Raw genomic sequence first — 27,449 nt, 5'->3', positions numbered from 1 at the left:
AAAAATAGAAAAACAGGAAAGGACTGGAAAAATGAACCTCCTGAAAGGTTCTCTAGGAAATGATGGGAAAAAAGAAAACACATGCAGAAAAGAAAAAAAAAAAAAGGGGGTAAATACAGGTAAGGGGAGCAGGAAGCACGTTTTAATTTTATGGCCGTGAGATGGGGAAGGAAAAGGCCACCCGTGACCCTGCCGGAGCAGTAAATTCTATATTTGAAGCAACTAACAAGAAAAAAAAAAAGAAAAAGAAAACCGCACATTGAAGCACAAATTCAAATTTTAGAGCTGTTACACAGGAAAAAAAAAAACCGTACTTTCGGCAAAAAAACAAACAAAAAACAAGTATATGAATATTGGACTGTATTAATGTGATCCAAAGCAAATCTAGGAAGGGCCATCTATCACCAGTGCTTAGTGCATTTCCTTTAGGAATCCGGCAAATAAGTGTTTTGTACTGCAAAGTATGCTGTCACACGTTAGTGCAACATTTTCATTTGATGTTTTGCCTGCCTACACACGTGCCTACTGCCAAGATACATCATTTTCATACCTAGGTTTGACCACTGGCTTATTATAATCGCAGATTTTTCACTACAACGATATTGGTCCCGCGAGATTCGTTATATCGAGATTTGACTGTATGCAGCTGTATCAAAATGGCGAAATTCGCGCAGCTGTTGCACCCCTGTTCGGGCTATGTCCATCTTCTGTCTTCCACTTGATGGGCACTTCTAGTTGCCATGTAGGTTTGCTTACTTGGAAGCAAACAGACTCAATTTTATTTTTTCAAGGAATATTAGGATTAAATCAAAACGAGCTTCAAGGGCCCTGGAAACAGTTCACGAAACAAGGGCATTCAACGATTTTTAGAGTCTCTGCAAGCCCTGGCGGCACACATACTTCTCAGGACTGCAACTGTTTGGCGGGTGTACACACCAAACAGAACAGATGTACTCTCAAAGGAAATGTTAGTGCAAGGAAGTAAATCAATGGTGTGTGTTCAGGATATTTCACATTCTAGGCTGCCAGAGCATATGGACTCTAAAGAAAAATGTTGGAACAGGGAAGGAAGTCAGTGGAGCCGTGTATTTAGGGTTGCGTAAAAATCTCAGTTTACTTTGGCTTTCTTTTTCATGTGACACTGCACTAGTACATGGCACATCGAGCACAGTTTTCACATCTGAACAGGGTAGCAAAGGACCCGAAAGCATGTGGAAATATCTCCACACTAACATGGTAAATGCAGTCTGGATGGTTCCGACATATCAGTTTCTGATGGCACTTATACCCTGTAGGAAGGGGGGGGGGGGCACAATGTGTTGTATACTTTTATTACTGCTCACCACGAGTTATCACATGGCAGTTGAAAAGAATACTTATCTTTGCACATTTTGCGTTGTGGCATGGAACAATACTGATTACAAAGAGGTACCATAATTAATACAATTGCGGATGTAGACAGTATGAAACAACTTAGCTATGAAAAAGAGATCAAGAGAGGAGCTGGTGCACATACTCAATGGGTTTCTGTTGGTCCCAAAGCTGCCCCCTTCCTCAAGTGCCAAGGTTACATACATCAGGTACTATGTACACTATGTACAGGTGCACATTCATTCCAGTCTATGTACACACTCACACAGCATAAGTCTTCAGAACATCAGTGTCCAGACTTCCCTGCCTTCTGTCAAATAGGCGATTTGTACAGTGTGCTTCACAGAAGCCTAGAACGCGCAGGAAGTCTGAAGCTGTTGCTGCAGAGAGTATGTTTGTTACCATGTGCATTATAATCATGGCAAGTGCACCCCTGCGAAAGTTGCAATGCTCTGGCAAATAACGTGCAGGGCTTGGATGCCCAATAAATTTGTAGAAAATCTCAAAATTCTCTCGTTAATTTTAAAGAAGCACACATATCAGGCTCATTCAAATGGAGGCCTCGCTTGGTGTGCCTGAATTTCAGATTAAAAGAGAAAAATATCGACTGCAATTGAGCTGTGTCTAAATATTAAAGTGCATATTCCGCATTGGCATCGTCGCAGTATCCTGCCTGCATACAGCTACCAATGCTCATAGTTTGTTTGGCTCGGCAGGAGGACTTTGACACACTCCCTGCGAACAACGTTCAATATTGCTAAAAATATAAACTAGTCCATGGTAAACCGATACAAATTACAGATCGAAAACTAGAAAACAGTGGAGCGCTCACATAAACGCAGGCACGTGCTAACGCTTAAATCACAGGCTTATGATCTGTCCCGAGATAACGAGGCTTAGCACAGCCGTCATAAACGGCGCAGCTGTTGCTTGGAGTGCTTGCTGCCTATGATATTCTTTCTTGCCCTTGTGTTGGTCGGCACGCAGTGAACAGTGCAGGGCCGGGGCAAATGGAAGTCGCCGCGGCACTTGGGGCAGAACTGATAGCCGCAAGCAGAACTCTTGCACTTGGCAGCTCCAGCCGCGTTGCTCACCACGCTTGGATATTTGCAGAGGGGACAGGGCCAATGCCACTCGCCGTCCTTTAGGTCCTTGCCCTCCTGAAATGCCAGTTACAAACTCTGTCTTATACCTTTGTCACACGGGCAATCTTAATGCCCATTGAGTGGATGGCCATTGAAATTTCAGAGGGTCATCGAGATGCACCACTGCCACTTGGCAAGTTTCAATGATCATTGAATAGTGAGCATGTGATCCAACAGATGGTGCCACGGATAACATCCAATAAAAATAAGAAGTGGAACAGGATAAAACGAGGTGGATATCGCATTAATGCTATTTTTAAATGAAAGTCCATTCATAGAAGGGTATTCAAATACCTTACAGCACTGTATAACCCACAGGCACCACAAGCAAGCAACGGCAGAACGACAACAGTGTGCAATCGCCACATTAATTTTGCACCAGCGATGCTGCCACAGCTTAGCAGTGGTCTTCGCTGCGTTCGTACCTAGTTGCCATCATCAGAAGCACGAGCGAAACGCTGCAGTATGCCGCATCACCACAGTACAGCAGCTAGACACCCTAGAGCAGCGTTAGTTTGTTTACACCTGAATACCGCAAAATATATGGAGCGATCATTTTGACTTGCGAAAAACTAAGTTGACGAACCGTTATTTAATCCAGACGTTTTGTTTTTATTAGTTCGTCTCATTTTTCACCTTAGGGTGAGTACGGGGCTGTTCTCAATGTTCTCCGGCATTCCAGTGGTCATTCGCGAACCTCACTGTGTTAATCTCCATCGGCTCAATGAGCATTGAAACTGTGTGACAGGGGTATTACACACTTGCGAGCAGCATATGCACGTAGAAAATGTGTACTGCGAAAGTACTTTCCATTGTTTCTGTAGGAGAAAAATCCCATGTCTTTGTTGGGTGGAGAAACTAAAGGGACACGAGAAAAAAATTTTGTTGGCGTGTATAGATGCACGACCGCATTCTAATAATGGTGGTTACTTCTACTGAAAACAGCTTTTACCATCTAGGAATGGCTAAAAACTGGGGTACAGATATCGAAAACACTGCCCGTTTTTGAGAGGCAAACTTCCGTGGCATCAGTAGCTGGGCATAGATTTCTGAGGCTAAGCTACTCAACCATTCACTTCTGAATTGCTACCATGGAGTTTTTTGTGTTTTTGGCAGTGAGTGTCTTGAATTGAGTGATGGGGGAAGAAACATGCCTTATCTTAAATGCAGTTTTTCTTTTTGGCAATATCTGCATGTCTTTCTTCTGAACAAATATCAGCATAGTTGGGAAGAGCCAGACAGTCAGTTTCAATTGCAATGATTGTACTGAGGCCGTCCAGAAAGTGTTGTACAGTGCTAAGTGCCCTGTGCTATCTGTTGCATAGGATTCAACAGTCACTGGAGGATGAGATGCACTTATTGGCCAATGTGCAGGGAGCTGTACTAACATGTTCCAAGTGCATAGAGTGGAGACTAATGCTCCTGAAGATAAGATTCATGAACTGTCACAAGTTTGCTTTGTGGGCACAGTTGTTAATGGGCTGATATGAGAGCGTATTAATGATGTGCAGGCATGCAATCATTTCAAGGTGTAGAAGAAACCCAGGCACTGTCTTCACGCTAGGAGAAACCTGATCTGCTGTCAACCCCCAGGGGTCTGTAGGGTATGCTACCTGAAAGCCACTGGCATGAGTGACAAATTGCGACTGCTCCATGTTCCTTTTCTCTCCCCTTATTCCTTTTCCCCAGTGTAGGCTGGCCAGCTGGAAGCCTTTTTGGTTAGCATCCCTGCCTTCTCTTCTCCTCCACAGCACGTCGGTCATAGCGTGGCACGCTGATGCCGGCTTTTCCTCCCTAATGTGGCTTCGAATGCTAGCACATTAAAAATGGTTTTCACATGGCAGTGTTAAGGCCCCGCTGTGCAGAAAATCTGTCATCTGCATTGTCGACGCTGTGAGCAAAAAGTCGCGAGCTTGCCTCTGGCGCGTGTAGTTGACAGGCAACATGGAGGATCATTGATTGGCTGGCGGACTGTGTGATGTCACAAGGCCATATGGCATGGCTTAGCTTGCCTCTGGCGCGTGTAGTTGACAGGCAACATGGAGGATCATTGATTGGCTGGCGGACTGTGTGATGTCACAAGGCCATATAGCATGGCTTAGTTGGCAGGAGCTGTTTACGAAGGGCGAGATGGAAATTGAACCTGGGACCCTTGGATCCGAAGCCAGGCCTTATACCTATGTTGAGTGGTCTTCCACGCAATGTGATTTATTAAGACTATGGTGAGATAACAGGATTTATGATTGAGTAGCAAAGTGCAAGTCTTACTCACCTGTGCATAAATCTCGACCCTAGACTTCACCGGTTCCGCCACTTGTTGTCGCTCTGCTCTGCTGTTGTAATCTGCCAGAGGCGTGGCATGCAACGACGGTTTCTTTGCTGGCCTGCCATCATAGATGTTCTCCTGCACAGCACAGCAGCATGGGTGATTGCATTTGTTGCATGGTACAGAGCAATGCACAATGGCTAATGGCATTTTAGTGGAAATTAAAGAGAAGAAATTGGCATGGACAGGGCATGTAGTGTGAAGAGAGGATAACCGACAGTTGCTAGGGATAAAATATTTATTCAATATCACAATTCAGAATTACCCTTTTATGAATGGAAATACTTTTTCTCGGTGCCAACATTTTAGCAGTCTTACAATTTAGGCAATTTAGGACATTAAGAAAATCCACAACCAATTGTGCTTGGTAATATATGTGCCATTTGTTCAAATGTTCACTTCTCGTCACATGTAACAATCTTCTTATGACAGTGGGCAAATATCGTTTCTTTTGTGGCATTACAAAGTGGTTGATGCAGTTAAACCTGCTCACTGCATTTACATAAAACTGACTGCTCTTCCTGAATACACAGAATTTGCAAAATGTCTAAGACAATGTACGCAATGCATTGCTTTTAACCTATGCTATTGGGTGCAAGCTTTTGTGTAGTAAGCTTTTGGAATTCTGAAGCAGAAAAGCAGCGTTCTATAGGTAGTACACTAGGCATATATGGATTAATTGTACTGCAGTGTGTTTAACACACACTATGAAAAAAGTACTTTTGTATTTGTCTTTAGTTTTTTTTTTTTTCTCAGGCATCAAAAACACGTGGAAGTTATTTGTACAGGTGCATCTTAGTGCAAATGCTGTTGTACCTTTGTGTAGAGTGTCAACTAGAGCGTCAACCATAGGGTTCTAAGTCATAAGCATTTCAAATCTCTCAGGCTCACAAGAAACAACAGTGGCTGAAAAGGAAGTTAGAAAACAAATCCTTTCTGGGTTTATCAAGTGACACTTACTGCATTGTTTACTGGCAAGCAGAAGTAATGGCGATGATGGAAGCATTACATACCTACAGTGACAGCGCAAGCACTTGGCCAGTGAAAAGAAAAAAATACACAGATAAGCTTACCGGCATAGCACGTAACGCAGCGAAGGCTGTAATAGACTTTGTTAGCCAAGTAGCCTTGCTTTCTGTTGTGAAACCACTCTCAAGTTGAGCATTCTTCCACCCTCATCGCAGCCTCCTCCTTCCACAGTAGTCACCCTCTGGTTTCTTCCCATTGCAGCCACTTTCTGCTTGCGCATTTGTTCGATACCTCCATAAACTCACGTCCAGCCTCTGCCTTTCTTCCCTTTCCCTAATTATGGAGAAGGGATTTCCCTCTCTTTGCCAGCTGCCCACCGTGGCTGATGTCAGTTAAAGTATTTCCCCAGGTAATTAAGGCCCCCCACTGCTGATGCAGGCCTGCGTGGCTAAAACATAACTACAGCAGCTTTCAGTGCAGACCAAGCACTTTACCGCAGAGCTGGGATGTTTTCACTCACCCTAGATGACTCCCAGTGCTCTTGCCTGTCCCTGATGTACTTCCTCCAGCGCAATTCCTCAACAGAATGGCACACTTTGCGCCAGGCTTGACTGGTACGGCAGACAGCAGCCAAGTCCCGTGGCGGCAGGTATTCCAGTATCTTGCGCAAGGCTGGTGTGCAGCCCTCGAGGTTTGTCAGGAAGTCCACGTGAGAGCGGCCCTCCATGCTAGGTCGACCATTCGCACGAGGCAAGCTCTCCAGACTTCGGGACAGGTGCACAGCATGGCTACTGCAGACACAAAACCGAAAATAAGGAGACAGTTGAGCATATATGTGATTTTCGGTGCCTCAAAGAGACAAGCTGCTCATGGGCTGGCACTGTCTACATGGCGGACAACTCATGCTTACCTGGACATCACAGCAGAAGAATGCCCATCATCTTCACTGAAGAGGGCCGATAAAATGCTGCTGTTGCAACTGCTGCCTGTAGCATGAAAATGCGGCGTTCCGTAGTAGCCACTCTCTGGGGAATCCAGGTGCACGATCGGGGTAGACTGGAGTGCAGGCACAGTTGCCCCAAGGAAACAGCTGGCCTTCGCTGGCGTACACTCCATCTTTAGGAAGCAAGGAGAAACAGCCAGTTGGCGATGCACACAAACAGCAAAACATCTTGTGGCAAGGTGTTCTTTATCAACAGCCTAGATTTTGGAAAACAGTGGTTCGTGTTATGCTCAAAACCGAACTGGTGCTTTGTGGTCTGTGCCCTGTGTGTGCTCGGAATACTAGATTAATCGGCCGAAGTAGAAATACATGATGGCAATTGGCACTTCCCAACAAACGCGAGAATTTGCTCTCGTGCTTTCGTATTCGCACTGCTTTCTTGTAATTTACGTGACCTTGGAATGGACTGAGAGTTTGCTAACAAAGATACAAAAAATTAGGATCCTTTAACTATTTTATGCTTCCTGCTTCATTGATATTTAATGCCGCGACTTACAAGGAAGTTCAGGTAGAGAATCCAAGGCCATTAGCAGTCATCACGCAAATGTTGCATTGTGGATAAGCCTACCTGTACTTGCCTTCTCCCGGTTCTATTGCGGCCAAACCGCCGAGCGTTTTTTCAGTCTCGCTACTTTTGGACTTAGGTGATTTCGAAATATGCCTGAAGTACTTGCCGCGTATTTCTTATCTTTGGAGACACTGCCAACACCACGGGCGCGCTAACAGGCGGGCAACCGAAACCGACCACAAAATATTGGCGGGACATGCATTTGCGGTTTAGGCGCTGTCACTTACACAGTGAGCCTCTGAATATTAATTCGAACAAGAAACCACCTTTCTTTGACTTAATTTGAAGAACGAACCATGTTTCAAGGAGCAGCGACGAGACTCCAAGGCTCCGGTCGTTGAGGGAAAGGTGGAAACGCCGAAGCCACTGCGGAGGGCGGGTCGGAACAGGCCGTGCCTTATATCGCTGAAGCCGGTGCAGAAATCTCGTTTGTTCGTGCAAGGCAGCTACTAATGCACAACACACCGGCTTCTCCAGTAGGCCTCGCGAAATAGCAGCTCACTCGGACCAACCAACCGTCGCCAAACGCCCAACCGGCGCACGCGGTGCCTCGCGCTTCACGAGCAACGTCTCGGTTCTCAGCCAGCACGAGACCTTTCATCGTCTTCCGATCTCAGCAGGCATAGCTACTGTCGAACATCGATGCCCGTTAACAAGGCAGCTCGGATGCGGCGAGCAGATCGGGAGAAAACGGTTTCCCGCAAAAAACATACGTCATGTCGTAGCCCGCCCGCGCGAACCTAACGTCACAGGTGTTGCGCGCTAAACATCGGTCAAACCCGGGTCTGGCGGGCTCTCGACAGTGACGTGGCTCAGCCCTGGCTAATAGGGGATAATATTAGGTCCCAAATTCGTACTCACCTTGGTAATAGGCTTCGGATGAGCTTTGCTGCGGAAAAACGCTGGACTAGGTCGACCTCATCGCAACGGCTGTCATGTGCGATAGCTGCAGCGTGTTTTCAAACACACGCGGGACGGTTCAAGTTGGCCAATCAGCTTTGGGCACCTGTAAAGAAAACCCGATGCACATAGTTGTGTTTTGGGTTTTGTCAGTTTTATATGTTGAAAAGTTCAACATTGTTTGCATATTTTACATTAAATTAAAAATTTAACTATGCAGTGGGTTTGCTTGTTTATTTTTTAATTATAAACGGTCAAAGGCAATGCGATCGTTTCGCTATTTTGCAACGCGTGAACCGCAAGGCAACATGGCGGCTCCCGGTACGCAGGCGGATGGTGCATGTAGTGCATGTTGACGGCGCATTGGCACTGACTGTGTGAATTGCTTCTGAACTTCTTCGTTTTTGAACAAGTGAGTTGCGAAATGAATTTTATCTTAAAACAGAAAAAAAAGGAGGAGGGATGTGATGTTGCTCAAGGTGTCTTATTTACGTTTAGAGCAATCAACAACACAGGCCGTTACCGACAGCTTGCATCAAAGCTTGTTTGTCGGGACCGGCGCTTGCCACGGATACTTGTGATATTCGTTAAATATGACGTACCTGTGCAGGCGGTGTTTGCAATCCTTTGAAATGGGTAGAAATTACAACCTGCTTCGTAAAACTGAAGTTCATCACGGTGCCCTTAGAAAAGTTACATAAGATGGTCAGTCGAATGCCATCAAAATATTGCTGAACTGCTGCTGGGTGAACCATTGTGTTGTTTAATCTATCTCTGGAACACAAGGCTACCGTTTTGCTGCATGCATATCTCTTGATCAAGGCTGTGTGAAACATTGAGCGCAAAACTGCAAGTAGCTCTCCTCTCAAATATAATACAATGGCGAGTTAGCAAAAGTAGAGGAGACAGAGCCCCGTCTGACTTGGTCAATGTAGCCAGTTAAGATCAGATATGAGGTGATCAATGTTTGAAAGACAGACCTTGGCAGCGGTTTCTATAGTGGAAGTCTTGGCTTTCTGCCAGCGAATCAGATGAGGTATCAGGTGAAGTTTAAAGCGCAGCTCTTGGGCACCTATTTTGGGCTTGAGCGGCATTGGCGTCGCTATTGTCATCGCAGTAACCGGTGGCAAGCTCTAGAGTGGCCCCTTGGGCAAACATCACAATTGGCACTGTCAAACCTGGGGCGCAAGGTTCTGGCCGTCGTACCCAGGATAGAGTGCCAGGGTGTCCACCCTATTGCAAGCATTGTGAACGGTACTGCTGTGGCGCATGGAAAATGAGCAGGGCAGTGGCAGAAAAGAGGAAGTTGGTAATGTAAGGTGGAAGGTGGAGGAGGCGGATAGGCACCACCACAGTGGTGGAGTGGGCGTTGTGAGTGAAAAATCACGAGCATGCCTCTGACATGTTGTCTCGTTTCTGCCCTCATGTCGAGCCGGACACGAGAAACAAAAGACAAATGTCTGAGCCCTAAACTAGGGAAGCTCCGTTTATTCTCCGCAAACCCTTTTTATAGCCTGTTGGGAGATGTCAACCGCTCAGCGTGGACGCTGCTGTAGACTTGAAACATTGGTGCCAATGTGTTGCAGAGCACGTTCAACGGGTTGCGCTGGGTGTGCTTGAATGCAGTGTCTCACAGGCAGGAGTTGGCAGTCATGGGCAGTATTGAAGATACATGTATCTTCGATACTATCTTTAGATACATTTTGCGCATCGGTATTAGGTATCGTGTGCTGAAAATGAAAGTATCGGAGTAACGGTATCGAAAATATATTTTTAAATTATCGTGTATTTCGAAGAAACTCGATACTAAAGAGAACTTTAAATATTGAAACCGCTGTGAGACTTTGGGTTGACGGCGCTTGCTCAGACGGTAGTACAGGCCCCGAGACAGCTCGGTTTGTAGTACTGCCCGAGTTCCCTACAAATGCCCCGGCCCCTCAGCATCAATCACATTTCCAGATTCCCTTTCTTTAAAACTAAAGGAGGCAATGATAAGCAGGTGCTCATGAGGTGCTTTACTTTTGAGCACTGAATGCGTACCACGAAGCTGCTAAGCCTTTAACAGATACACAGAGAGATATGAACAAGGCGGAAACCAAAGGCGAACACGCAGTAGGGACCTCGCACACTGCTGTACCCACTCTTCCCACCCTTTGCCATCCCCCCCCCCCCTCTCTGCGGCGTTTGAATCTCAAGCAGTGCCCCCAGCGTGCTGTCGGACGCAGTAACTCATGCACAACCGAAAACCCATGGCCTCCGCGTGCCGGCTCTGCTTGGAGGCAAGAACGCAAGCTTCTAAGGACTCGGTCCACCATGATGCAGTCGGCTAACGATGTTCTTGTTGCGGCATTTGACGGAAAACAAATCCATCCATTATAACTGCACGGGAACAAGCTTCCACTAGACTTTTTTTTTTCTGAAAAAAATATTACGCTCAAAATTTTATGAAATGCACGACGTGAAAGCCATGAATGTATTTTCAAGCACAGTTCAAATACTTTGTGAAACAGTTTTTTTGCGAAAAAGTTTGAGCTAACCTTGAATAAAACTTGTAAAAGTATGTCTATCTTAATAAAAAAAAAACCCGTTGATTTTTTAAATATGCAAATTGATTGACACCATATTAGCCATTTTCTGTTAAGAAACATACTTCTATCTTTTATCCACAACCAGCCGTAGTTCTCCAGCGACACTGGTGAACCTCGAGTTTCCTAACTACCTCCAGGATGCTTGAGTCAACGCGGCTATGGTTCACTTTTACCCGCTGATAAAAGGCATCTTCATTGAGTACAATACTGCGGTGTGCTCGTGTGCGTATGTAGAGAGGCTTTTCTCATTTGCGTCGCTTTTAGCACGCCCTCATTGCGCTCTTTCCGGAATAAATAACGTTCAGTCATTTTATTTTGTTTTCCTTCTAGCTTTTAACAATATGCAGAGCTTTAAAAGTTTGTTATTGCACTAATGGCAATATAATATATAATATAATTAACAGAAAAGGAAAGGCGCAGTATCTGTCATACTTGTTCTGTGGATACCTGAACTGCACCGTAAGGGGACAGAGGATGGTGGGGGTACAAATGGAAAGAGAGAAAGGGGTACCGTAATGGAGGGCTCTGGAGTAATTTCAACAATCTGGGGATCATTAACGTGCACTGACATCGTACAGCACATGGACGCCACCTCTTTCGCCCCCATCGAAACGCAGCCGCCAACAGTCGGGATCGAACCCAGGTACCTAGGTTCGATCCCGACTGCCGGCGGCTGCATTTCGATGGGGGCGAAAGAAGTGGCGTCCATGTGCTGTACGATATCAGTGCACGTTAAAGACACGAGGTGGTCGAAATTATACCGAAGTTTTAACGTGCACTGACATCGTACAGCACACGAATTCCACTTCGTTTCGCATCCATCGAAACGCAGCACTATAACTGCTCAGTTCTCCAGCCGCACGCAGGTTGCGCTTCTGTATTTAGCCAAGTGCTCACAGGGCGGTTCGCATGAAAAGCATTAATTGAAAGAAATATTTTTCTAGGCTGCTCGTGGAAGCAATCGCTTAACTTTAACCATGGCTTTCATTCAATTTGAAGTTCTGACAAGGACAGCTGCCCAAACAATAACTCCGTGCTGGCATATTCGTTAAGCCCTTTCAGAAAAACTATGCAATAGGAATGCTCAAAAGATTCCAGAATGCACGGTAAAATTTCCTAATGCTGCTATTCGTATTACCACCTCTACTACGTTAAAATTTTCGTTATGTATTGAAGTATCGAAGATACAGTACCGAGTATATTTATCGAAACTCGATTTCTGTCCTGTATCTTGTATCGGCATTGGAAATACAATTTTTCAGGGTATCGAGTGTCGTTATCGAAGATACTTTTTCGAAGTATCTTGCCCAGCCCTGAGAGTTGGCTGGTCACATAGATTGCAGGCATGGTGTAGGTATAGATTGCTGCCTAAAGTGTCCAACTGCCAATTGGACAGCTGTCAGATGGGAAGGTGCTGTGGCAATGGAATCTGGGGGCCCTTGGATACCAAGCCAGGCATGCAACCTCCAGGCCAAACAGGGACTTTTGGACGGTTTGGTTAAAGCAGGGCTTTATAACTGTGTCGTGTGGTGTTTCACATAACGTGCCAGCTTACAACTCTATGCTATGTATGTTTGATATGATGTGTGATGTAATGGGGGCACAAATTAAGATGACACCCGCCGGCTTCTATATAGCAACTGAGAAATGGGAAATGACTTAGTGCTATTTGAAGGATGGTTATGGGTACATTATTGAGTAGGCTCGAACTACACATGTATAGAAACATGTCTCTCAAATTCTTTACCTCAGATTGCAGAACTAAAATGCCTAGAAAGCTATGCTGAAATTTTTCATTACCAAGTATTGTAATCGTTGGCCAATTTTTTACATTTTTTGATCTGCTGTGATTAGCCTTAGTCCAACCTTTGGGAGCTAGGAACTGCTGATGCATACAGTTCATTTGTGGAATCAGCCATTGTTACTGGCAGATTTATTTCATTTTTTTGCCTCTTCTACCTTATAAAAGCTCCAATTTCAGTGGAGGTAGTGCCTTGGTCATTTATAGTGTGGTAATCAGTAATGTACCAGTGCAGGCCAGCTTCAATTTTTCATTGGTGTTACGTCTAAGAGCCTCAGCTGAAGGAGAGAAGTTTATGAGGTTTAAAATTGAGGCCCTCTTTGAAATCAGTGGTGGTTGCAATATATTAAGTGCCATGGATTAATGATAAAACTAGCTTTTCACAAGTACTCTCCAGTTACATGGCCAGTTATTTAAATTGTGACTCCAGACGATTTTGGAACATTTTGCCTTGACGGTCACATTATACTTCTTGTACCATCCTGCTTTAGAAGGGCCTATGATGAAGTGCTGCTTTGAAAAAGATGAAACTACAGCCAAACGGGAAACATTACAATGAAGAAAACACAACGCGGGGCTTACTGATTAGCATGCCTGTTTACATTACCTGTGTCTGCATGCCTGAGAAGTAGATTTTTACATGTCCAAAGTAAAGACAGACATCTTTTGTTGTGATGATGTTCAAGGACAGTAAACTGCTTCTCATCACATTTTTATCTGCTTACGAGTCCTTGAAAAGTAAAAATGACATGGGGCGGAGTGATACGCAACTGGCATGCCTATTCGCAATGACTCCATCATTTGTAATCAGAGGGCTCCGCAATTGGAAGCCTGGCTGTCTTGAATGCAGTTTGCACTGCTTGGCAAGTCCTTTGTACGGCTCCATGTTTTAAGTCTTGCCGATGCTTTGAGAAATACAGCGATGTGTGGTGGAGCAATATGCTTTTGCAGACTCGCTGCTTGCACATGTTCCAAAGTGTTGTGGACTCGGTGTGAAACATAGTACAGCACTGGTTGATATAGGCTACAGCTGGTAGCCGACCTTATTGATCTTGGCTTGTGCCATTCTGGGTTATTCTGTGCAGAAAAGAGTTAGTGCTGATTAACCATGGAAGGCACATCAAAAGACCAGCCTCAGCCCGTGAAGGCGCCAATGATCTACATATGCGGAGGTAAGTTTTGGTTCGTTTTTTATTTGCATATATACATGTTAATGTGACTGGTTATCGAATTCATTTTGCAAGAAGCCGGGCAAAGAAAAGCCTACTTGTTCGCCCACGATAAATTGAAAGTATGATTGTGAGGTTCTTTTGCATTTGACTCGGTCAGAAACCGCAGCAGTCATGAAGGCATTGCATAACCAGGGTTTAGGAGTAGTCTGTGTGGTCTTTAGAGTAGTCTGTGTGAAGGAGTGACCACTGTTCTTCACAGGTAATTTGAGAGAAGGAGGTACTCAGAGAATTGGATTGAGAAGAGTTGGGGATAAAGGCTGATAGAGAATACTTTGTATCTTGAGCTGCTTGAAGGCAGCAGAAGGAAATAGCAAGGCCACAGTATCAAGTGGCAATGTTACATTTTCCCAGATTACTGTTTTCTGCATACTTTTTTTTTCTTTTTTGGTAGTAAATGCCCTGGAATATAATTTCTTGAAGTACACTTCTCATGCAAGTAGTAGTGTGAGATGAAGCGTGGATGTGGCATGATGAGAGTTGCTACGAATAAAGCTCGAAAAAAAAAAAAAAAAGACAAAAGTTATCCACTTTTGTGTTTGCTTTAATGGTGGTATGCTGTATTATGGAAAAGCTGGACCTGGCATTATTACTCTGCTGAGACTTCATGGTTATTTTGGTAATGTATTAGTGAGACATATTCATATAATTGACCACCTTGTGTCCTTGATATGGATCTGTTTCTTTGGGGGGGGCTTTTTTCAGAGTGCCATCAGGAGAACGAGATTCGGCCCAGAGATCCCATTCGTTGCCGAGAGTGTGGCTACAGGATCATGTACAAGAAACGTACCAAGCGTCGTATCCTTGCATCTAAATTTTTTTTTAACATAGTCTTCATTTTACGTTGCTTGCTGTATTCCAGAAGCTCAATAGTGGATGGGCAGTGTATACACACTCATGATGATGCAGCTGTCTGCTACATTGGCTTTTAATATTTTTTTTGTTTTGATTTTAGTTGGAAAAGCCTGACTGGCAATGCAAGTCTTTTTCAATAAGGTTTCTTCGAATAAGTGAACCTGTGATGCAGATTAGGTTATATAGTTGTGGAGATAAAAATCGGGATGGACTGTGAATGGGTGACCAGGCTAGGTGCTGGAAAACTGAAGGGCTGATGAAGGTACTACCTACGGAGGTGACACCTGGATGTATGGAGCATAGGTCTCTCTGTTACTTTGAAAGCCCAGACAAATATCCTAGCCACCTGATGTTCTCAGCTTGAGAGTACCCTTGCATTCTTGGATCATGGCTGTTACACTAATTAGTCTAGGGTGACTGCATGTAGAGCTTTTTCTCTTTATGTGGGAGGTCCAGTAGGTTAAGACAACCACTCCACCATTGACACGAACAGTCCGGCAAGGCAAAAGAATTACAATAAAAGGAGGGAAAAAAACCAGGCAGTATTCGTGAGGCCGCAATTTGACGTCATCCTCATGCAGAGTATTCATCCAGATGTACACAAGCAAAAAACTGAGCAGCTGCGCTAGATTGAGCAGGGTCACGAGACTTAGCATTATCCCAAAGTGAACCATACCCAAGTCAACCGGACACATTGATCACTACGGGCGCACTGACTCCTTTGGAGTTGGCCATGGAGACTGAGGACTCTGAACTGATGCATAATCAAGATAACAAAAGCCACATGGAAAAACATGAACATCGGACGATAGACTTTGGACGACAATTTCACACAACTTTAATATTTTCTAGCACCCAGTGGTGCCAAGACAGACGCCACCGAGCTATGGGCCTCTACCTCAAAGGCCGGTGATTCTGCAGCTTGCAACCAAGAGACGCAGTCACTTTGGAATGTAACACACAGGAAAGGAACCGGCCCTGCTTTAAAGTTTGGTTCATCCAAGCAGACTCAACCATTTCCCCTTATCCATCCCCTGACCCTCCCATTACACCACAGGAGGTGATGCAGCAGTACATACGTTCCTCCGAACTTCACTCTGAAATCACTAACATAATCAACACTGTAGCTACCAAACGGGGCGACGCAGCAAAAGCTTATGCAAGCCCAGGCATAGCTCGTACAGTCCATGAACGACAGGGTAGAAGCCACAATCAGCACATGCTTGGACAAACAGAAAGCTGTTATCAATAAGCTTTTCGAACTTGCACCCCATCAGCAAATGCCTCACAAGAAGCACATAGTTCAACTTGCTTCCTATCCCCATCCGTCATCTGCATCCAGCCCAGCAACGTGGCACAGAGCAATAGTATGTGAAAAGGTCAGCGACAACGCCAATTCGCTATTAACAGAAACAGTAATATGGCAGTGAAATTGCTAAAACATGTACCGAAAACCAGCGCACCTGCACGAAACTCTACGGGGATAAGGAAACATTTTTCGTTTATTGACAGTTTTGTTTAAGGGTTGTGACATCCGATGAAGCTACGCAAAGTGGTTTGCTTCAGGCTGGTGTGCCGCTTCTTCACCAAATACGCATTCATCCTGCTTAGGCTGCATTTGTGCCTAGAATCAAGCAGCCCTCTTGTTGGAAATACCGTTGAACCACCTCCACTCCTTGGCTTGCCTCATTCATTGACACTGGGCAGCCCTGGTTGTCGTCATGGCTGATATCATCTTCATTTTTATTTCCAGATGCTTCTTCAACTTCTTTTACTCATCAATAACCTCGTAATCCTGCACAGTTAGCATGCCAGTGCTGCACCCAGGAGCCAGATGACCGAAAAGAGCTTGCACTTCTGCAACATGAGCAGTTTCTTCTTGATCTGTGGCTACTGCTTCCATGGTGAAGCCCGCATGATGGAAGCATCGTTGGATAGAACTTCATCTTATGAATGAGCCAAAATGTGAATGGCAGACAGAAGATCTATGCTGTAATTTTTGTCTCTCTCCATACAAAGCATCATCCTTCTCAGGACGTGGCGATGAAAAAACACCTTTAGATTGCGAATGACGACCTGGTCCATAAACTGGAGTATGGCTGTCATGTTCACAGGGAGGAACACCAGCTGAATGAAATTCGGGTATTGCACCTCGCCGTGCACTGGGCAATTGTCCACAGTAAATGCAACCTTCCTTTTTCTTGAGAACTCAGCGTCCCTCTGTCTCAGCTAGGTTTCACATATGGCCTGTGTCATCCACGCCTTGTTATTTGCATGGTAAAGTACAGGCAGTTCTTTGACACCTTTAAGAGCTCGGGGTCTCTTCGCTTTTCCGATAACAAGCTTTAGTTTTTTGGACCCGTTCATGTTGGCTCCAACCAGCACAGTGACACGGTCCTTACTGTGTTTTCTTCCTGTGCACCTCTCACCTTTGAAGCTCAGAGACTTGTTAGGAAGGAGCTTATAAAAAAGCGTCATTTCGTCCGCATTGAAAATGTCTCTCGGATCATAATTTGCGAGGATGTCCTTGAGCTTCTGTTCTCGCCAGTCAGTGCAAATATCCTTGTCTACTGCGGCACTCTCACCTGCTATGGTGCGGAAAACAAAGTCGTGGCGCTTCTTGAAATGGCATAACCATCCGTCGCTGAATTTGAAATTTTTGATGCCCATTTGGAGTGCGATCTCTTGCTTTTTCCTCTAAATTAGGCCTGCTTGTCGGAATGTTCGACCTTCGGGCACGCTTAAACCATAGGAAAAGTGCCTTGTCGAGCTGCCCGTGGTCAGCCTGACGCATTCTTTTTCTGTCGGGGGGGGGGGGGGGGGGGGGGGCAGGGCAAATGTGCCGCTGTTGAATGCAATCTCGTTCTTCTTCCTATCCTTGAGGATCTTCAAAGCTGTGCATTTTGGAATGTTATGCCACTTTGCAATAGCAGTCTTCGATTCTTTGTCACACTTCAAGTCTTGGAAGACTCATTTTAGTGTTTAAAGAAACGCATTATGGGGAGGCTTCTTCGCAGTCGACTCCATGTTGCACGCACGTGAAAAGCAATAAACAGCTTTGAGCAACACACGCAGTGCAAAATGGCATCAAAGCAAAAAAAAAAAGATCTGCAAGGAATTGGATTTGATTGTGGATGTCGACATCAACAAAGACTGACGATGTCAGTACGGCGTATGTTCAGTTTTGGTTGGTTTCGTTTATCCGTGTTGCTTGCAAGATGAAGTTTCGATTTTCGAGCATTATTCAGCACAGATATTATTGGAAACCAATTATTCTTTTTGAAATTGTTTCATTTAAGAGGCGTTTTCATTTATGTGAGTTTCATTTAGTGCGCATCCACTGTAGTAGCGTATATCACATTGTCCCGTAATGCCTCCTCCCACCCCCCTTGCACACACACATGTCATCTATCACTCTGCAAGAGACAAATAAATCACATCCACAACCACGGTTGCCAGATGCAAGTGCTTATGCCACGTACGGCAATTCTCACATTCGCATGAGTGCTGATGTTAGACTGCACACTGACAAGCATGCCCAACAGCAAAGGCGCTCAATATACCGTGGTAGAGCTCAGCTCACCCGGCCACACACACGGCCTCACTATTGTTGACATATACAGCAACCTCAAAGATAAAGGCAGAACTATTTCGGGCATCCTGGGCCTCTTTCACTCCTCACAGCTCTTTGTGGTGGGGTAATACACATCATAATCGTGGCCTGATCACAAAAACACCATCGTTTTCACTTGTATTGTCACAAGTGCCACCCGTGACACCACACCCGACCTCACGAAAGCCACGCCAAACCCAGTCATTAAATCTCACAAGACAGCATTGGGAGCAACCACTTTCCAGTCTGCACTTCTATTGCTAACGATTCCCAGATTTTCAACCCTCGTACACTGCTTCTCATGGACTGGGATAAATTACGCTCATACTTGGCAGTGGATTAAACTGAACGTTGTACGGCATCTCGGTCATCTATGGGAGGCCTGACAGAGACTTGAAGTGCTGGCATCACAAGGGACGCAATCGCAAATTGAGGCTCTGCTTAGCCACTTTCACTTGTGAAGCAGAAGAAGATGTGAATGCGCTAAGCCTGCACAAACTGGGCAGCCTTTTGTAGCGACCTCCAGAGTCCATTAGGTATTTAATGCATGTGGGCCCTCCTACACGCTCTCTTAAATCTAACAGTTACAAAATCGCAGACGCAAGTAAATACACAATCTAATGTACAACTAGAGCTCCAAAAGGGCACAGACGTAATTGACCAACTACGGGACACCTATACACCCACATCTCTTCCGTCAGCAGATCCACTTATCCGGAACTTGATGCCGACATCACTTTAAGTGAAATCTGCCAAGCACTCTTTAGTACTCATCACTTTACGGGGCTAGGGCTGGACGGTGTAACTTACAAGGCTCTACATAGTCTGGACGAAGTCTTTCTCCAGGAACTCATAGAGGTCGTTAACAACCACTGGCACGTTGGGACGCTTCCATCAGCCTGAACCCGCGGCAGCATGCGGTTTTTATCCACAATGGGCAAAGCTGTCACCCTTAAAAATTTGTCGTCATTTCCTTAATGAGCTGTGTCGGCAAGCTCTTCGAGCATGTCATTCTCATTCACCTGCAACCGTTCCCAAGACCGACAGGCTTTCTCTCCTGCGTTCAATTTGGCTTCCATCCCATCCTCATGGCACAAGACGTTCTCCTCGCTCTTAGAGGGTCTCTCTTTTACACTAAGCACCATGCAGCCATTACTTGCATCATAAGGCATTCAGCACGATAAGTGACCATATTCTGATGACAGTAACCACCAGAGGCTGCAGCACCTGCATAGGGCAATATGCGGGCCTTCAGGGATGCATGGCTTGGGGATGTTCAGGGGTCCTCGCAAGAGGCGGTCGTGTCATCGTTACTTTTTAACATGCCCCTGGCCCCACTGGCAAACTCCCTCCCTGCTATTACAGTGCTCCATGTAGCCCTTTGTGCACATGATATAACCTTCTGGACAGCAGGTGGATTCTTTGGAACAGCCAAGGATATCCTGCAATCTGCAATAGACGTCACCACCACCCATTTAGCAAACACAGGGCTCTGCTGCTCTCCAACCAAATCAAACTATTGTAGCTGAAGCCCATGCATACGCATCCCACTTTTGAACAAAACGTGTGTGGGAATTTAGTGCCTGTTGTGTTTCAGGTGAAGTTTCTCGGCCTTCTCATTAACAACACATTTGATGCAACCACCACCCTCCAGCTCTTGCAAAGACAGTCGAAACAGGTCGCTGTACTAATCAAGCACATGGGAGTCTGCAACCATGGCTTGTTAGAATGCGAGACCTTCTACAAGACCGATTCATTAATCACTACTTGTATCACGTACCACCTCCCATACCATGTACTCACTCAGCTCCAAACATGTCAGGCACAGCTTATATGCACAGCTCTCACATACGCCCTATGTCTTCCACACATGGTTAGCACAGTGTGTCTCCTGCTCATTGGTGCCCACAATACTGTGATGAAATGACTAGAAGCTCAGTGCATCAACCAGTTAATCCACCTGAGTTTCATTGAGACATGGCAGTGTCTGCAGTGACAGCTCCATCTCAGTCTTACTCCACCTTTCATGATTCCTCTGCGTGCGTATGATCGCATATATTAGAAGTCTCTACCGCGCAGTATGAGTGCTAGCCTCCATCAGGTTGGGTGGCAGGCTCAAGCGAGCTATTGCAGTAAAAGATAGAGCAACCGCTCCAGCATACTCTGTGTTGACGCGGCAAAGAATTTTAAAGTGGGATTTTTATTGCGTTAGCAATACTGCGCCAGGTTTCAGCCTGTCGGGCAGTCCCGGGAAGGGCCACGTTTGACCTTGAGCCGCAGCCGAGCCGAATACGGCTTTAACCAAGCCGTATGAACGTGCCTTAGTGGCCTATAGGGGTAACGTGAATGGCAGGGTCTTGGCAGGTTAATTCTGACATAACCGTCCCATGTGAAACGAGAGATCCAAGTTGGCAGCTCCTGCCAGCCCAGATATAAAGCCCCGCTTTAACATCTCAAGCTACGCCATGAGGTACACTACATGCGGAACGATAAGCCCAGCCATGGAGGTATTGCTAATGCAATTCGACCGGTTTAACCAGAGTTAAACCACGGCCAATTTTTTTTACAGAAGTGGTGGGCGACCGCCACAGTCTGAACTAGTTCACCCGCAGAGGCAAGTGGAGCCGCCATTACACTTGCACTGGCACACTCCACCATTGAGAGTTATTACCGAAATTCTCAGGGCGCATGCCGCCACTACAAAAAGACTGTGACGTCATCAGTCACTCGTTATATTCTTGCCATAGCCACATCTCTTGGCAGAACGTTAATCTCTAGGCATGTCTCGATCCCAGGTAATGAGCGCGTTCATGTGCAGGCCTGATAACTCTCCTCCTGAGCCCCGAACAATGAGGCACCCAACTTCACACAAGAGGCCACATCGATCTGTCTACATAATCATCAAATCACTACATTGAGCAAACACAGCTGCCAAGCACTGTCATCACCCCACAGTACCTTGTCGCCTTATTCCGTGCCACATGGCGACAATTACAGACGGGCTGCTTCATTTCACCTTGCCGTCTCATGCTTTCACCCCTGTTGCCCTCCTCATTGCAACACCTGTGGCGTGCCCAAATCCACACATTCCCAGTACCTGTGGGAATATCCTTCCCCAAAGGCAGTACCATCATCCCACTCATTCTTCCTCGGAGGCTGTTTTGCATACTGCTCGGCCCGCTGACCAGAAATGGTCAGTAGATCTGGCTTTATGTGAAGCTTAAGCTTGTGAACTCCTTGACTAGTATGGACTACAGTGGGATATTCTGTCTACTAAAGTCGTGCCATCTGTCCAGCCCATGTGCTTCGCGATTAACTTTGGCATGGACCGCGAGTCCGCGACCCACGGCCACCTTGCACAGTGGCATTCACTATTCTGTGGTACATTGTCAAGGAAAAAAATAAAAATTAGAAGGGTTCAACGGTGCTGAACCGAATATGGAGTGAAAGCATTAGCTGCGGGTGACTGAGTGTTCTCCTTCTTTTGTTAGGCACAGCGCCGGCTCGGGGGACATGGCACACAGCGACGAGCGGTTAGAACTGGCGTAGTATTGCTTTCGCAGTAAAATAAAGTGCTTTTGTGCAAGAAAATTCGTCCCCACAAAATGCCTTCCGCACACCTTAGTGCAGTAGGGCAAATAAACTGTCTTTCCTAAGTGCAATTCCTTGCTTGTGCTGAAGGGGCAGCACACCATCATGCCTGTGCTGACGACGATATTGGCATCATGCATGTGTCACACGCACGTGCTGCCTCACACAGACTGAAAGGCGTGCGCACGCGCAATGTGCATCCTTTTGTTGATTCGCGCTTAGAAACTCCGGAGCTGCAATTTACATTGGCACTGTGCAGAGGTGGCCAGATATTGTACCACGTGCATTGCTTGTGACGTATGGAAAGATGCACGAGTGCCTGTTCATTTAGTGTGCATACCTACCAACTGTTCCGATTTTTCCGTAAAATGTACGAATTTTGACCAGTCTTACGAGTTTACGAATCGTGCGGGAAATTTTACGGAAAATGTTTTATTTTCGGAAAATAAAGTGCGGACATCTATTAACATCATGGCCTCCGAGATAACTCCACACGCTCGGAAGGGTAATCTCAGAGGCCATGTTAACATATTATGGTACCTTTGGCGGCCACGAGAGGGCAACACATATTTGTGATATCATCATTAGCAGCTGCAAACGTTGTAGTGACTTCTATCGTCTACTCGGGGGAACACGAATCCATATCCAAAACTCGATACCGCCTCCGCCAGGCTAGTGGCTGTTCCTTTATTCACGTGTTTGGACGCCTCTGTTTTTGCGTGATCTGTGGCCGCGTCCAACTCAGTGTGAATCTGAAGTTTTAGTAGTAGTGGTTTCGCAGTGCAATGGCGGGCTCAAAGTCGCGACAGTACTTCCAAGTATTTTTGAAGTCGTACACGGCAGAATTTTCGTTCTTCGTGCCGCCTAAGAAAGGAGAGAAGTTCGGCTTTTGCACCACGTGTGCCTGTGATGTTAACATTTCACATGGTGGCAAGTCCGACATAAAGATCCACATCGCTTCGAAAAAGCACCAAGGATACGTGCGAGCCGCGGACAGCCAGCCGAGCCTGACAAGTTTTGTTCGCAGTGACAGCGACCTCGGTGTGATTCGTGCAGAATGCCATTTCACGGCGTTTTTAGTTGAACACAACATACCGCTCAGTGTCAGTGATCACGCTAGACCACTTTTCCGGAAAATGTTCCCCAAGTGCGAGGAAGCCAAACGCTACGCCTGTGGACGGACGAAGACGACGGCAATTGTTTGTGAAATGGCCGCGAATGCAGAGACTCCTTTGCTGGATGCCCTAAAAAAGCAGGTATTTTCGATTGCTGTGGACGGAAGTTACAATAGGGATACGCAGCTTTACCCTATTGTTGCGACATACTTCGTTAAAGAGACCAGTAGAGTTGAAAGCCACCTCCTTTGCCTCGGTACAATCCAAGGGGAGCGACGGGTCAGAAAATTGGAAATTTGATTCTGGACGAAATGAAGTCCCGAAGTTTGCCTTTTAAAAACCTGTTGGCATTCTCTTCGGACAATGCCCATGTCATGATTGGCAAAAAAAACAGCATTTCGACTGTATTGAGGGAGGCCCGACCAGCTTTGATCGGGGTTGGTTGCCCATGCCACCTCATCAACTTGGCCGCCCAAAAAGGAGCTGCATGTCTTCCTGTAAAGGTTGATGAGGCCTTGGTTGACTTTTGTTTTTACTTAGAGAAAAGCTCAAAGCGGAAAGATCGACTGAAAGACTATCAAAGATTGCACGACGTCGACGTCAGGAAGATGCTGAAGCATTCGCCGACACGTTGGCTGTCTTTGGGGAAGTGTTTGAAGAGGCTGCTGGACCAGTGGAAACCACTACTTAGCTTTTTCTTGAATGAAATAAAACAGTGCAATAAGCAGAGCTTGTTTTTGGAGTCTTACCAGATTCCCAAGACTTCTCTACAAATCACCAAGAACCCTGCACCGGCCTCAAATACTGCTCCACACCTTCCCAAGGCTGCTGCAGGTGTTGGAAAAAAAAGCACCGACTGTGATGAACCTTCACTAAAAAGAAAAGGAGTTCATTCTGCACCACAAGCAAAGAAACTGAAACTTCAGTGCGAGGCATCTGCAGAAGCTAGCCACGTGACCCGTGAAGAGCGCCTATTTCTTTTTTTGTCATCGGAGCTAAGCAGGGCATGCTGTCTTTTTCTCCAAAATGTTATACCTCTTTTTGAGAAGACAAGCTGCCTACTTCAGTCGCAGGCTCCTCAGATTCATGTGCTCAGGGGCCTCTTGAACCCCCTTCTCGAGGATCTCTTGACTCGATTTGTGCGGCCAGGTGTTCTCAAGGGATGCCATTCATTGCCTGAAGTTGCCTATGGAGCTGTAGAGAATCAAAAAGATGATAAAGACATCGTCATTGGCATGACAACCTCCTCTGTAGTTGAGACGCTGACCTCAAATGAGAAAGAGCAGTTCTTCTCGGCTGTACATCTCTACTTCACTGCAGCATGTGATTATATTCGCCACAAGTTCCCGCTGGACGACGTCAGCCTGAAGATGGCTGAAGTTGCCCAAGTGCAGGCTCTAGAAACTGCTTCATTCAGCAGTGTACTTTATTTCATTATGGCGTTTCCTGCTATTCTGCCCCAGCAGAGTGGGGAAACAAGAGAAGAAACAATTGATGCACTCGAAGTGGAGTTTGCCAACATACAAGCTTACCAGATTCCAGCAGACATACTGAATGAGCCAAGGTGCGACATGCAGTGGTCGCAATTGGGAAGCATTCGAGATGTCGACGGATCGCCCAGATTCTGCAGAATCTCAATGGTTATGCTGGGCATACTCTCCATTCCCCACAGTAACGCTGAATGTGAGAGAATATTCAGCTCTGTCAACAAAACTCAATGGAGTTTCTCTCATCTGTTTCCGAGAAAACTCTAGAAAGTCTGCTGGTGGTGAAAGGACACCAGAGTGGCACCTGCTTTGAGCAAGCCTACACAGAGAAGTTTTTGAAGCAGGCGAAGTCAGCAACTGCAAAAGCGTAGCAAAAATAAATTGTGACACAATGGAGTTTTCGCTCATTACTCTATGGGACACGGATTTTGCTTGTGGGTGAGTGAGCAAGGGTGTCGCTAAAGATAAATTCTTGGAAAGTAAAAAAACAAAATACAAACAAAACAGCCCCCCCCCCCCCCCCCCCTCCCGGTCGCGGAGGTTTTACGAATTTTGAAATCTTCAGGTTGGCAGGTAGGAGTGTGGAACAGCTATGCTCTAGCAGGAGTGAGATGAGAGACCTGTGGGCACCGTGCCAGGCACCTCCAAAGCACTCATAGCACAATAGGAGGCAAAAAATGACAAGAAATCAAAGCAAACACAAATAGCAGCCACTGTGAGATACAGAGACAGTGCAGAAAGAAAACTACACAAATGCCGTCTTCAAGTAGAACAACATAAGCTGATTTCATGTTCTGTCTTCAGTGTCTGTCTATCTTCATGTGTAATAGGTTAAATGCTCTAGTTGATGTCCTTCTTTATCTGGATGGCTATTTTAGTGATTATTTTCTCTTAACGTATATGCGGACATACTTAACATGCTCGCATAATCTTTTCATGAGCGCTTCTCTTGATGTGAACTTCTGTCTAGCTTTCTTTGTTTTTTTGTTTTTGTTTTATAAGAGCTTTCATGAAATTTGCCGCAGGGAACTCGCTGAATTATGTATTTGATTTGTCATGACGTCAAAGGATGCACTGTAGGTAAAATTATCATATTTATGAGTTAAACACCTTTGAAGCTGCTACTTCAGAAACAGGAATACAGACCTCTTTATTAATTTCTGAAGTGGCAACTTCAAAACCATATGACTCAAAAGCCTGTAACAGACGATTCTGAACAGAGTGAGCATGGCATTTTTGGATAAAAGCATCATTTGCCAAGGTAATGAAATAAAAGGAATACTGTATAAAGTATTGAAGTTTCAATGCTGTGAAAGACCAGTTACAAAAAACAGGCTGCCCTGACGCAAAACTCCTCCCAAAAAATGCGATGCATTCTATATTGGCAAGGCAGGTGATATCAGGAGAAGTTTGAAAGAACATGAGCATGACTCAAAAACACTAAAGTGACTTCTAATGCTCTAGTAGAACACCATTAACACACAGGCCACTTGATTTATTGGGATTCCGCACGAGTACTTAAAAAAGAAAAATTGCTATTTACTCGCCCGCTCAAGGAGTCTCTTCACATTCAAATGACAAGTCAAACGATAAATAGGATGCAGGGCAATCTATCTTAGCTATACATATCATATGCTCTGTACACATTTTTCCTTCATAGTGGCCCACCCCGTTTTCATTTCATCGTGATCAAGGCACCCACGGCACCACTGAAGCATTGACACTTTTATGGTGTTTCTTTTTCTTTTCTATTACCTTGGCGAGTGCTGTTTTCCTAGAAAATTCTGAATTTCCTTCACCAGACGTGTTTCTTTTGAACACTCAACTACAATAAGCTTAGCTTGCATTTTGCCTCTATTGAGATGTGGCTGATCTTGTGAGAGCCAGGTGACCGCTGTGACTAACTGGTCCTGTATGAACCAGAATTATTTAGAGTGCTAGCTCTAGGGCATCCACTCTGCCTTGAAGCCATTGTCTGCCACTGTGTCCCTCTGACCTTGAAAGAAATAAAACAAAGGTGGCCGTGATTGGGTATTGATCTTGTGGCAGCGTGAATAGATTTGCTTAGCTGGCCACTGCACAAGAGTACTATGCTATCGGCGCAGCCAATGACCCCTCGTGTGTAACTGCCACTCTCTCATGCTGTGTATTGCATGTCATCGTCAACTTTGATCTGCGTGCAGTGGATCCAGAATGCACCGCTATCACATTGCCCTCTGAAAGTGCTATCGCTTAGGTCCCCAATCATTGATTTTGCCGACATTTGCCTGGAGCCCAAACCGGCAACCCCAGCCTTGACCCGAAAGTGAAATCTAATGCGACGTGCAAGCGCACAACTTTGCATTTCGCCAACTTAGCTAAATTCATGAGAAAGCAGCACATGTTGCTGTTCATGTCACTTCCCTCATATTTAACATTGCCGCTGTGTTGGGGGCGTTTCCTTGATGAGCATGCTTTGTGTGCACTAGCAGTTACTGAACTGTGATTGCTTGGCGAGGTATTATGAGAGCTTAAACATGATCTCTTTAGTAGGGCTGCTGTCTTTTGTTGCTATTTCCTTAAATAGCTTGGTGCTTTTGTGTCCTGCATACTCTTGTTTCCTTAACACATTCCTTCCAGTAATTGTCTTTGACGCAAGGTGAAGAAGTAAAGAAGCACTTCAAAATGTATATACACTCCTGAACATTGCTTTTTTTTTTTTTTGAAACCCTGTGGCTTTTTGTTAGACGACAGCCCAGTCAACTTCCATCAGCACATTCTGTACAATTGGTATCTTATATTTTGTGCGCAGCTCCCTGAAATAAAAAAATAAAATAGCTGGGATTGTGAAGACTGTGTTGTCTTTTTTATCTCTTGGTGAAAAGCAAGGGCACATCTATAGCTTGGAA

General features: G+C 45.5%; 2 protein-coding genes across 4 annotated transcripts; one reads left to right on the top strand and one right to left on the bottom strand.

Annotated features, from left to right (window-relative positions):
* Positions 1-1,069: 1,069 nt before the first annotated feature.
* Positions 1,070-8,380, bottom strand: LOC146191695 (F-box only protein 43-like). 3 transcript variants are annotated; one of them, XM_084602205.1, is made up of 5 exons: positions 8,244-8,380; positions 6,722-6,927; positions 6,332-6,602; positions 4,789-4,920; positions 1,070-2,531 (listed from the first exon to the last, which is right to left on the bottom strand). In XM_084602205.1, exons 2-5 carry the CDS (start codon positions 6,925-6,927, stop codon positions 2,280-2,282), a joined length of 861 nt encoding a protein of 286 aa, XP_084458331.1. In that variant the 5' UTR covers positions 8,244-8,380; the 3' UTR covers positions 1,070-2,279. The 3 variants fall into 3 exon arrangements, with proteins under 3 accessions (XP_084458331.1, XP_084458332.1, XP_084458330.1); XM_084602206.1 differs by lacking the exon at positions 8,244-8,380 and adding an exon at positions 7,649-8,166; XM_084602204.1 differs by lacking the exon at positions 8,244-8,380 and adding an exon at positions 7,678-8,164.
* Positions 8,381-8,553: 173 nt separating this feature from the next.
* Polr2K (DNA-directed RNA polymerases I, II, and III subunit Rpb12) lies at positions 8,554-27,391 on the top strand. Its single transcript, XM_084602203.1, has 4 exons — positions 8,554-8,694; positions 13,757-13,843; positions 14,606-14,698; positions 27,181-27,391. The coding sequence occupies exons 2-4, from the start codon at positions 13,780-13,782 to the stop codon at positions 27,201-27,203; spliced, it is 180 nt and encodes a 59-aa protein (XP_084458329.1). The 5' UTR covers positions 8,554-8,694; positions 13,757-13,779; the 3' UTR covers positions 27,204-27,391.
* The last annotated feature ends 58 nt before the right edge of the window (positions 27,392-27,449 follow it).

Source organism: Amblyomma maculatum, chromosome 4 (genome assembly GCF_055883805.1).
Source record: "Amblyomma maculatum isolate TAMU_Amacu chromosome 4, ASM5588380v1, whole genome shotgun sequence".
In the NCBI taxonomy this organism is placed as follows: Eukaryota; Metazoa; Arthropoda; class Arachnida; order Ixodida; family Ixodidae; genus Amblyomma; species Amblyomma maculatum.
Note: the sequence above shows the minus strand (reverse complement) of the source record. Positions and strands in the feature narration are given on the sequence as shown.

What these genes read in the sequence shown, in the direction of transcription:
- LOC146191695 (XM_084602204.1), bottom strand. An exon ending in AGCACTGGGAGTCATCTAGG is followed by an intron (nt 4,921 to 6,331) that starts GTGAGTGAAAAC and finishes TGTGCTGTGCAG; the next exon opens with GAGAACATCTATGATGGCAG. An exon ending in GGGTCGAGATTTATGCACAG is followed by an intron (nt 2,532 to 4,788) that starts GTGAGTAAGACT and finishes CTGGCATTTCAG; the next exon opens with GAGGGCAAGGACCTAAAGGA.
- Polr2K (XM_084602203.1), top strand. Translation starts at nt 13,780, where the DNA reads ATGGAAGGCACATCAAAAGACCAGCCTCAGCCCGTGAAGGCGCCAATG. An exon ending in AATGATCTACATATGCGGAG is followed by an intron (nt 13,844 to 14,605) that starts GTAAGTTTTGGT and finishes GGCTTTTTTCAG; the next exon opens with AGTGCCATCAGGAGAACGAG. An exon ending in CAAGAAACGTACCAAGCGTC is followed by an intron (nt 14,699 to 27,180) that starts GTATCCTTGCAT and finishes CATTCCTTCCAG; the next exon opens with TAATTGTCTTTGACGCAAGG.